The sequence below is a fragment of the Mirounga leonina genome, unplaced genomic scaffold, assembly GCF_011800145.1.
Source record: "Mirounga leonina isolate KUSES-001 unplaced genomic scaffold, KU_Mleo_1.0 Mir_115, whole genome shotgun sequence".
NCBI lineage: Eukaryota > Metazoa > Chordata > Mammalia > Carnivora > Phocidae > Mirounga > Mirounga leonina.
Window position 1 is genome coordinate 50151433 of NW_023270268.1, and position 12315 is coordinate 50163747.

A 12315-nucleotide genomic window follows, 5' to 3' on the forward strand; every position below is an offset into this window, starting at 1 on the left:
GGGAAATAGATTTTCATTCCCTGACATTTGCCAAGGGTGTTTATTGAGAGATGTTAATAGGTATTCATGGAAAAAAAGGAAGAGAGCATTGTCACAATTTTGGAAGGATATTTTATAGCCCTCATCATGGTACTTCAATATTTACCTTAGAATATTAAAGGGACTGAGGAGTGGCGTAGTAAGTAAATTGTTTAACTTTGTGTAACCAAGTTTTTTTCAAACATTTGACCACAGAATGCTTTTTACACAGAATACCTATTAACAGTCCTTGAAACAAGTGTTCCAAGAGCAGAATTTGGAAAGTGTTGTACTAACCAACAAAACCCATAGGTCAAAATTAATACCCTTTTCAAAATTCTAATTTACAGCAAGGAAATAAGTTAATTATTGGGAAAATTTGTTCAGACACCTGGATTTCACGTGAACCAGTCATTGTGAGTGCCACTAGATCTGGAGTATCCTGTGTATTATAGACATCCATTTAGAAATTCATTGTGGAAAGGGTAGAAAGATGAAGGAATGTGTTTGGAAACTTAGTCACTCTGCTGATACCTATGATGTTACTTCATGATGTATTTTCTTTTTCTTTTTTTTTTTTTTTAAAGATTATTTATTTATTTATTTATTTGAGAGAGAGAGAGCATGAGAGGGGGGAGGGTCAGAGGGAGAAGCAAACTCCCTGCCGAGCAGGGAACCTGATGTGGGACTTGATCCCGGGACTCCAGGATCCTGACCTGAGCTGAAGGCAGTCGCTTAACCAACTGAGCCACCCAGGTGCCCATGTATTTTATTTTTCATATGTTCTTAGGGACATTTTGAAACATACACAAAAAGAACAGTACAATGTACATTTTTCCAGTTACTTAAAATAATGGTTCAGATGTTTCGAACACTAGATGAAGATCCATTAAAAAAGAAAGAGGTTTTAATTGGACCACCCATTATAATTTCTTAAAAGATACTAATTCATATAGTGGGATTTGTCCCCCAGTAGTATTGAGATATTTATGAAGTGCTGATTCAGCAGCAGCAGGCCAGATAACAAAATGACAAAAATATTCTCATAGCTGAGCTTCATAATAATCCAAACTATTTTTCTCTCCATGTCTTGCCAACTTCTCCCCCTCCAGCCCCTGGGATAAAAGATAGTATTGATATTGGGTAAAATAGCAATACTGGTCTCATCTGGGTGTTTTTTTTTTTTTTTTTTTTTTCTTTTTTTCCCCCCTTTCATCAGGCAATATTGTGTATTCTGTATTGACTTAGGTAAACTGATACCTCTGAAAAAAAGGGCAAGCTTCAAGAGAAGTTTCTTTTGTTTCTCTGCTTCCTATGTCAGCTTCATCTTAAAACTGACTCCCTGATTGACTGAAACACCAGGGTTTGGGGGAGGGTTGGATTATGTTGATTGGTTTAAGTCTGTGATACTGTGGGATAGCGTCACGTCAGTCCTACCATGACTCCGTGGCCTGGAACCCTTTGGTCTTGTTAAGAAAAGGCATGTAGGAAATGGAAAACAACCTGTAATGTCCTTTTATTCCAAATAAGTCTTGAAAATTCTACAGCACGCTATACTACATATTTTTAATGTCTGATGAGATGTTTAGATACTTCTATTTTGCAAATGTATTAACAGTTCTTTTTGGGGGGTTCTTTTTAGAGGACAAGAATTTTGGGCAGATTTGAATGCCATGAATGTGTATGAAACAACTGAATTTGACCAACTACGAAGGCTGTCCACACCACCCTCTAGCAATGTAAACTCTATTTATCACACAGTCTGGAAGTTCTTCTGTAGGGACCACTTTGGATGGAGAGAGTATCCTGAGGTATTTACAGGTTCTTTTTCCAAAAAGTGCATTTAAATTTTTTTTGTCTTTCACTGTCCTTTCCTTCTAATCCTTCACAACAGTGACTAGACAGAACAACAAATCAAAGAGCTTACTGATGTAAAATTGAGTCTTGTTGATATTATTAACATTATTCTCAATTTTTCTGAGGATGTATTTCTTTCCATTAGTCTGGAATCCATAAATACCACTGTTATCAGAGAGGTAAAATGCTTTCCCCAGTAGAGACCAAGTATTCAGACCCAGTGCCCCTTTGGAATAATTTTAATGAGATGAGCACTGGTGTAATTCTGGCTGTTTCTGGCTCCTGGGCTCATGTTCATTGGATCATGTGTTACACTTAGCATTTCGGAAGTCTTATGGGAAACAAGCACTCTTAAGTCCCTGGAAGAAATACTTGAAAATGTTTATTGAGCTGTGGTCAGGCAAATCAGTCATTTAAAATTCTGTCATATATGTACATGTATCCTTAGTCTGAGATGGTAAGAATAGCTCATAAATCACAAAGTAAGGTTTTAAAATGATGATGGGTTTACTTTGCCTCTGAATGAGAATTCTGAGTCAAGTTTAAAAACAATGAAATGGACTTTAGAGATTGATTTCACATTCCCAAAGATCTGACTTCTTTGATTTGATTAAATTCATTTTTAGCATTACAAAAAGGGAGAACTGACTTATTTACCCTTAGGTTTTCTTTTAAGGTAATAGCAAAAGAAAACTACCTAGTATGTTAATTGCTTAATAATACACAATGAAATTAAGATTTCTGAGACTCTTTTAAGTAATCACTAGTATCTAATACCTTCCAAGGAGAATAAGAGGCTGTTTAAAATGTATTCTCAGAATACATGTCCCTGTGTTTTTCCTCTGAAAGACTTCTTGGATTTGGAACTTAACTAGTTTATTTGGATTATATACGCTACCATCTTTAATCCTCTTCTGAAAATTTCCTTAAGAAATATAAACAAAAAAATCTCCAGGACATTGTTAAGGCCTCAAAATAGAGTAGTTCCCTGGCCCTCACATGTTTCATAAGGCAGAAATCCATGCTCTTCTGAAGAAGGAACATCTTTCTATTCTGTTTCTTTGCCCCCATACCTCCCTCCCCAAAAATCCTGTGTAAAGAGAATTAATTTGACTCTCTGTAATTTACTGAAACTTTTCTGATGTTAACAGCAAGGTTAACTGTTTTTGTCTTTAGTTATAGTAACATTTTTTCATATTTCATAGTGATTGCTTTTTTCTAACTTCTTTTACTTTACCTTCTATTTTCTACTCCAGTCTGTTATTCGATTGATTGAAGAAGCCAACTCTCGAGGTCTGAAAGAGGTCCGATTTATGATGTGGAACAACCACTACATCCTCCACAACTCATTCTTCAGGAGAGAAATAAAAAGGAGACCCCTCTTCCGCTCCTGTTTTACACTGCTTCCGTATTTACAGTAAGTGTCAGTGGAAAGCCTTATCTTTACTCTCATAAAATGAGAGTACATTTTATGTAAATGTACAACTGAATGCCAAAGAGTAAAAGATTTTAAATTAAGAGACTAACTTGGTTATTACTTCTAGAATGTGAATTTTTGAGTTATTCTATAGGTTTAATTCTTCAAAGAGTGGAGTTCAGGTAAGCTACAATTAACCTAACTAAAAGAGTGATTATCCAGTTGGTTTTTTTGAATGGAAAGCAAGGAGAAGTAACATTTTTGTACAACAAAAAGTAATTATATCTGGAATGAGGCAGTTTGCATTTGCTTCCTATGTGGAAGATTGAGTTTCCTGATGATAACTGTCCATGTAATGGGACTACTTCCCAGTACAGGTAAACTTCCAGGGCAAGTAGAGAGAGTCCTTCAAGGTGGCATTCTCCAGTTCTTCTTCCTTGAGTGAATTTTCATGGGAAAGATTCTTTTCAAAGAATTTGCATTCTCATTTCCTAAGTAAGGCCCACCTTCCTGTAATACTCACTAAAATTATCTGTCATACTTCTAGATTGAGACTGAATTCAACCTTCTGAATTGTAGGTGGGCTCTTCTTCCATTTTCCCAAGTGCCATTTCTTCTTCCTCACCCCCAGATAGCCATAGATGCCAAAAAGGTGGAGCATGTTAACAATAGCATGGCCATCTTTGAAATTTAGTAACTCTAGGGAAATTGTTATGTACTCTCATCAGATATACCATATTTAGAGCCTGATTTTTAAAATAATGCTAGGTTTACTTGGTTTTATGGTCTAGAGTAATATTGGGGGAGGTCTAGAGTAATACTGGTTTTTCTCTTCTACTTATCTTAGAGATGCTGTTTTTATATTCTTACTAGGTTTTTTTTTTTAATTTCAGTCTCAAACTGTGTTTTTCCCATATCATAATGACAGAATTTTAATGATTCTAATTATGAGATTGCAAAGGGAACATTAAAAACAAAATATAAATGAATAAAAATCCCTGAAATGCTCAGTATCCAAAAGCAATTTTTAGTAAGGCTGATTTTAGAAATATATGTTGGCTTTGAGTAAAAGTGTGCTTTCTTCCTAGTCCAAGTGTGAAAGATTTTACCTTGTAGGTTTTTTTTTTTATTAGAAGCTAATAAAAATGCCATTTCCGTGATTTCACTAGCACAGCTGGAGACAGTGTCAGCGTCCAGTAGTTAGGAACATATTGTCCTCCTAGTGAGACGGTAGAACTCATTAGTGAGACCAGCAGCTTGGCATGCTGAGCCAATCAAGCAAGATGTAGCTTCTGAGTGAGAGTAAGAATGCTCATTCAAGTGCTGCATTGTTGGGGGAGTTTTACAGAATGGTGAACATTGATTGTTTCAATCCTAAGACAAATAATTATGGAATAACCCCTCCTCCTCTTTTTAAATTTAGGCTTATTTTGTAAAAGTATGAACTCTGAAAATAATATAAGCAGTAGTAGAATTAATGCCACAAATTTGGCACCTTACTATTTGTAACATAGTCTTAAGAGAACAAAGAAAGTCACCCTATTATCTCTTTCTTTTTCTTTCTAAAATCTTCTATTTTAGTCTTCTTGTCTGGAACAGTGTTAATCAGGTATAAAGTAAGAGCTTAGCAAATCAAAGAGATTATGCAGACATTTCAATGAGAAAAGAGCAAAGAAGCAAACAGCAAGTTCACCAAGGTGGAATGGGTAAATGCAGCCCTTCAGTTCCTATCTGCCCTAGAGTCTGGGGCTATGAGGCACTCAGACTGGCCTAGTCGGAGAAGGTTGAGAGGGATTAGTTTCAAAAAGCAGACTGCAAAAACAGAGTCTAAAAAGACCATGATTTTAATCTTAGCCAGGAAGAAAGTTTTGTTTTTAAGTGTTAGTAAATGCATAGGGTCAGATTAAAACATAAGTGTCAAAAAGGCCACAGTTATCAGGAAATCAGAGATGCCTAGGAATTGGGAATGCCAGAACAGGGGAGGTGAGGAGAGTGGGCTGGCGACTTAATCTATGGATTTCCTGCAAATTTGACTCCTCATAAATGAGAGTTTCCCTGGTGCTTTTAATTCCTTCCAGTTTCATTGAGCTATAACTCACATACAACTGTGCCAGTTTAAGTTTAAGGTATACAGCATAATGATTTGACATACGTATATATTGCAAAATGATGACCACAGTAGAATTTAGTTAACATCCATCACTCATAGTTACAAAGAAAATAGTTTTTCCTTGTGCTTGCTGCTTTTTAATGAGGCTGATAAAAAGGAGCTTATTCTTTAATAATCTTGGAATACTTGAGCTGAGGCTGCATAAGCAAACAAATCTCAGATTTAGAGGTTTAGGAGTTCATTTTAGCTGAAAGGACATCTGTCCTGTACAGTCACCCTATGGTCATGGGAAAGCCTGACAGAGTTTGACTCCTCCCCCAAAAGGATAAAATGAATTAGTTTTTACTTCATCATTGAAAGTGAGTTAGGAAACATCTTTTGAAATGGCAAGGGGAGGGAAGGAAACTGTAAAAGATGACCTTGAATTTTGAAAACCCGTTCTTCAGAGGTCCTTGAGTAGAAGTTCCATACCCTTCAACTTTGCCTCTTTGAAGAAGGCTGGTACAGCACTGTGAAGCACATGATATGTCATTGGAATACTCTTGAGCTGAATACAAACTCAACATCCTCAGAAAATAAAGCCACATTTGTAACTGTGCTTGGAATATGTATTTCTAACTCATGGCAACTGGAGTGTAGAAGTCCATCAGACAGCTGTCTATGTGCATTTTTATGTTTTAGCCCAATTAGGATGTTGGCTTACTAAAAGTAAGCGTCTGTAGATAGGAATGGATGATAATTATGAATATAAAATCTAATTTAATGTTTTAGGATGGATAGGATTTACTTAAACAGGCTCATCTTCAAGTATGTGTGAGTCGTCTTTGGTCAGTGCCAGGATTTCAGTATGGCTGTGACAGCAACCTAAAACCTATTTTGGGCAGAGTGGTTGGGAGAATCTTACCTTCCTCCCTCAATTCAGAAACCTCTTGTTGGGGAATGCCTGGGTAGCTCAGTTGGTTAAGCGTCTGCCTTGGGCTCAGGTCACGATCCCGGGGTCTTGGGATTGAGCCCCGCATGGGGCTCCCTGCTCAGCAGGGAGCCTGCTTCTCCCTCTGCCTGCCGCTCTCCCTGCTTGTGTTCTCTCTCTCTCGCTCGCTCTCTGACAAATAAATCAATAAAATCTTTAAAAAAAAACCTCTTTTGGTAACTTCAATCCCTAATAATACTGGAAAATCTGGTAGGCTGGAACTTACTCATTTTGGAGAGCAGGAATAGAGGGAACAGCTAAAAATAGCTTATATTCTGTGTTTCCTGCCATTTCTCCAGAATAGTGATGGCTTTTGAAGGAGTTACCTTTCAGAATCTTATTAAAGCAGTGGGGCCTCTCTTCAGAAAAATGTGCCAGTGAATGAAGGCTCTGGAGGAATCTGTCAGGGCTTTATGAAAACTCCCCAGAGGACAAGAACTGTTATGCCTCTGTCAGGAAGGTTAGAGAAGCCAGTGCCCCTTTAAATTGACCCCTGAACTTAAAAGTACATGGGGGATTCTGTAAGCCTTGGCTCCTCCCAGAACTCTATCTGTGTCTCCCAAGGGACCTTGAGGCATGCTAAATCATCGGCACAACCACTTGAAGGGGGCAGGTGTTAGAGAAGGCAGTTGTGCTTCTATAGCTTTTTAGCTTCTTATCAAGTCATCTCTTAAAAGACTGTGTGAGATGGCGGTGGTGGTAGTGAGAGTCAGGCAAACCTGCGTTGCAACCCTGATATACATCCATCACTTTCAAGCCTTGAGGAGAAGAAAAAGACTACATATATGTATATTTCTCCTATATTTATATATAAATATATATATATATGAATTGTGAAGTGTATAGCAGTGGAAAGAATATGCATCTAGAAACTATGTAGATAGGCCTGGGTTCAAATCCTGTCTCTGTTCTTTGCTACTATGCTAGCAGTTTCTTTATTTGAAAAGTACAGATAACCAAGCCATCTTGCAGGGTTGTTACGACAATTAGTGATAAATGTAAAATGCCTGTCCATAGTATGTGCTTACTATAAGGTGGCTATGATTATGAGGAGGGTGATGATAGGAATCATCTTGGAGATTAGATGCATGTTCACTCACGGTTGTAACCTCTGTGTCACAAAGCTCTTTTGAAAATTTTAGTTTCCTAATCCATTTGGCAGACTTACTGCTTCCTTGTGACCACTGTATGCTAAAGAGTGTTCTAGTACCCTGGCCCTGCATCTGGGTCTCAGGGCCAAGATTTCCTCTCTGATTCTTCCTTTTTGTTCTGTTTTGAAAATGGCCAAGAAATACAATTTAAATTTAAGCATTTAATTGGGCAGGAATAACTATTCAGCTACTACTTAATAGAAACTCACCTGTCAAAGTGTAACAGACCTGAATTTAAAGGTTCAAGGATATACATTCTGGTGTCTAAAGCTTAAAGTAATTAGCTCCATCTTAAGCACACCTAAAGCTATAAAATTTGAATACAATTGATGACTTTGTTGTTACATGTGATATTGAAAAATGAAACTAATACCAAGTGTCAGCTTTCAATGCCTACTCCAATGTTTTTTGTGTTTATACAAGAAGTATAAGCTTTTTAATTTTTTAAAAAAGATTTATTTATTTTAAAGAGAAAGAGAGTCACATGTGTACGTGCAGGGGTAGGGGGCAGAGGGCAGAGGGAGAGAATCTTCAAGCAGACTCAGACTCCCCCTGAGCATGGAGCCTGATGTAGGGCTCGATTCCACAACCCATGAGATCACGACCTGAGCTTAAACCAAGAGGTGGACACTTAACTGCCTGAGCCACCCAGGCGTCCCTAAGCTTATTTTTAATATTTTGTGTCATCTTCCTAAAAGCTCCCTCTTCCCTGCCTACCTTACTTTGTCTCCCCATCAGTCTGTTCCCCCCACCTACATAGTGTTTAGTAATGGTAAATTTTCTGCTTAGTACAGCAAAGTTTTTTAAAGATTTTTTTTTTTTTTTTTTTATTTGACAGAGAGAGTCACAGCGAGAGGGAACACAAGCAGGGGGAGTGGGAGAGGGAGAAACAGGCTTCCCGCCGGGTAGGGAGCCCGATGTGGGGCTTGATCCCAGGACCCTGGGATCCTGACCTGAGCCGAAGGCAGATACTTAACGACTGAGCCACCCAGATGCCCCAGTACAGCAAAGTTTGAAGAATACATATAAATTATCATTGCTCTCTAGAAACAGAGTTTCCTTAACTATATAGGCAAAAGAGAAATCAAGGGTTCAAAGTAAAGATATTTATAAATTGGCTCTTGCTTGCCTGCTTGCCTTGTAGCAGTACATTCCAGAGTTTTCTCCATAAGGAGGAGGCTAGGAAGAAGCTAATAATAGGTTATCTGTGTACAGGCAGTGTTACTTTAAGATTTTTTAAAATTTATTTTTATTTATTCATTTTTTTTAAAAGATTTTATTTGACAGAGAGAGACACAGCGAGAGAGGGAACACAAGCAAGGGGAGTGGGAGAGGGAGAAGCAGGCTTCCCGCCGAGCAGGGAGCCCGATGCGGGGCTCCATCCCAGGACCCCGGGATCATGACCCAAGCCGAAGGCAGAGGCTTAACAACTGAGCCACCCAGGACCCCCTAAGATTTTTTTTTTAATACATAGCATTTTCTATATAGTTTTTTAAACAAGCACTTAAGCTATGCAAATTATAGTTTTAGATACTGCTGTAGAGCACTATAATGTGAGATGTACTTAAATGTTTTACATTGACATTCCTTCCTCTCCCTTCTAGGACACTTGGTGGTGTTCCCACACAGGCTCCTCCACCTCTTGAAGCAACCTCATCATCACAAATCATCTGCCCTGATGGGGTCACCTCAGCAAACTTTTACCCTGAAACTTGGGTTTATATGCATCCATCTCAGGACTTCATCCAAGTGCCTGTTTCTGTAGAGGACAAAAGTTATCGAATCATTTATAACCTTTTTCATAAGACTGTGCCTGAGTTTAAATATAGAATTTTGCAAATACTGAGAGTCCAAAACCAGTTTCTTTGGGAGAAATATAAAAGGTGAGTCAGCAGTATGTAAAGTTTAAGAGTTTTTCTTAACGTAGCTAATGACAAATGCAGAACATAATAGTAAAGACTTTGACAAAGCCTAGTATTTGTATTTTTTCATATGTTAACTCACATATACTCTTAAACATACCATGTAAGTTCAGTAACTTGCCACCGGTCATACAGCTAAGATACATGCTGGAGTTTGAACCCTGGCAGTCTAGCACCAGAGGCTTTGCTCTTAATCACTTTCCTATGCTGCCTCTCAAGTCAACAAAAAAACAAATGCAGTACAAAAAGAATACATGCAGGTTTGAGTAATCTCAGAATTAAGAGACACTCAGGTAGGTGGAATTAGACAAAGAAGTTATCCTGAGAAAGTAAGTTTGTGAACTAGATTTGAAATGGAAGAGAGAGCAAGTGAACAGGTGTTGGGGGGGGGGGCGGGGGGAAGGGCTTTTCTTGTCTGCAGTGGAAAAGATAAGTTTAAACTTTTAATATGATCTTTGATGGCATTTTGCCCTTGAAAGCTACTTTAACATTTCCTCTTCATTGAAACCGTAAAGAGAAGTCTGTGACTACATCTTGCCTATTAAATTGATCTGTACCTTCCTTCTTCTGAATTCCCTGTCCGCTCTTTGCATTAGGAAAAAGGAATATATGAACAGGAAAATGTTTGGCCGTGACAGGATAATCAATGAGAGACATTTATTTCATGGAACATCCCAGGATGTGGTAGATGGAATCTGCAAGCACAACTTTGACCCTCGAGTCTGTGGAAAGCATGCTACAATGTTTGGACAAGGCAGTTATTTTGCAAAGAAGGCAAGCTACTCTCATAACTTTTCTAAGAAGTCCTCCAAAGGAGTCCATTTCATGTTTCTGGCCAAAGTGCTAACTGGAAGATACACGATGGGCAGTCATGGCATGAGAAGGCCCCCTCCTGTCAATCCGGGCAGTGTCACCAGCGACCTGTATGACTCTTGTGTGGATAATTTCTTTGAGCCTCAGATTTTTGTCATTTTTAATGATGATCAGAGTTACCCTTATTTTGTTATCCAATATGAAGAAGTCAGTAACACTGTTTCCATTTGAAAAATCTTGGTACTGCTGAATTATTTGATATGAACTCAATCCAGCATTTGTAGCAGGTTTTGGATGGGTGGGACAGAGGAGGAACAGCATTGGACATTAATAGGGCACTTTTAAGACCCATTTTTTAAGTGCTAGAAATTTTTTAAAAGAAAAACACAAGTTTTAAAATGACCACTTATTCTTTAATTATTTACTAACTGTTGTCAGTGTGGAAAAGACTACAGGTTGCATACTCTTTTTATTCACACTTGTACATGTAGGCAGCAATGGTATTGGAAGCATTTTTAAAAAGAAACTGAACAGCCTAACTAACTAAATGTGACCTAAGCCTGGTGAAGTTTGGCCAAATGAAATGGAGGCTGTGAGCAAAGTGAGGGTTCTATTTATTTATAATGATAAAACTGACTGGAGCTAGTACTACCATACTTATTCCCTGTCCAAAGTATCACTTATGGTGTAGGATAAGTTCATGAAATTCTGGTGGGTGGAAAGAAATTTTTATTTCTATTGGCAGAACTGAAATGTATCACCCAAACTGAAATGTATCACCCAATCAGAGAGCATCAGTGACTTTAAGTGTTCTGCAGAATTTGCCTGAGGATTCAGAGGAAGTAAAAAAAAAAGAAAGAAAAAAAGAACCATTTGAAAAATTTTTGTCACCAGCAAAATTTTTCACTAACTGGTTATATGAAACTGATTCTTGTGTTGTTAAACTTCAGCCTTAGAAAACTCAGTCTCTTCCATTATCGTCTACCCCAATCTGAAGGAGTTGGGCAGCTAATTCAGTTAAAGCCAGTCTTGAGGGTTAGTAGTATTACTTTTAGAGTTCCAGACCTAGGCCTTGACTGAAGGTTTTAGAGAAAGGAAGTACATCTATAACTGAATTGATAAGATTTATTACCGTGCTTTGCACAAAGTAGACTCTCAAAAGTATTTGTTGGCTTGGAAATATTGTTAAAGGTGGTTATCCCACCCCTATGCCTGCTTTGCCAGATGCAGCTGGGTTCCCTGGCTGACTCTCTATTTTACACTACTTAACAGAAACACAAACTTGGAAATTGTGCCACTGGCCCAGCTGGAGCAATGTCCGGTGTATATGCTAATGCCTCAGTTCAGAGAGGTAGCAGCTAGGTATACTTTGCTTTAAGCAAAGCGAATACCTGAATTTACAAAAGTGGAAGTGGTTGTTCACAAAAGAATTTTCACTGTGGAATTCTTTCGGATACTGAACTCTCCTAGTATGTTTGTGGCTATTTCATTTACACAGAACTTTTCAGGAACTCCTGTGTTGTTTAAAGCAAGATATATCTATCCTGATGTCTCAGTGACTCAGTCTGTTTAAGCACTTATCAGGGCTTCCACACAGTTATTTATTTTGCCCTAGTTGATCTTGTTGTTTGCTGCCATTGGCATGAAACAGCCAACTGTGGCTGTTACAGTTGTTCTTTCATTCAATTATAACTTGTAAACCAGTGATTCCCAATCTTTTTCAAGTTAAGACACCCTACCATTGCTTATTTGATTTTATGAAACTTGTTCCTTTTTTTCTCCTTAAAGGAAAATAAAGCTTTATGACATATTTATTTTTTTAATAAAACTAAGCAAAAATAAAAGTTCCGGTAATTCTTTAAAGCTTTTGTTGTTTTAGTTCCATTTAAGATAACTGAATTCAGCACATAGTGGATGATCTATCTGTAAATGCTGGTTGATTGGTTGAATGAATGTGTGATTGAGTGACAATGAACAGACCCAGTCAGAGCCTGCTGCTTAAACTTTTGTGCTTCAGGAATCAGCAGAAACTCTTTTAGTTATCAGTCAACTGTAAG

At 37.9% G+C, this 12315-nt stretch overlaps 1 protein-coding gene across 1 annotated transcript in view; it reads left to right on the forward strand.

The window, feature by feature from the left end:
• The window catches only part of TIPARP (TCDD inducible poly(ADP-ribose) polymerase), a 30761-nt gene extending 18918 nt beyond the window's left edge, over positions 1-11843 (forward strand). Inside the window, exons 3-6 of the mRNA XM_034997660.1 lie at positions 1661-1829; positions 3132-3292; positions 9128-9406; positions 10042-11843. Of these exons, the coding sequence (XP_034853551.1) occupies positions 1661-1829; positions 3132-3292; positions 9128-9406; positions 10042-10489 (1057 nt within the window). The 3' untranslated portion in view covers positions 10490-11843. The remainder of the gene's footprint in view (positions 1-1660; positions 1830-3131; positions 3293-9127; positions 9407-10041) is intronic.
• Positions 11844-12315: the final 472 nt, after the last annotated feature.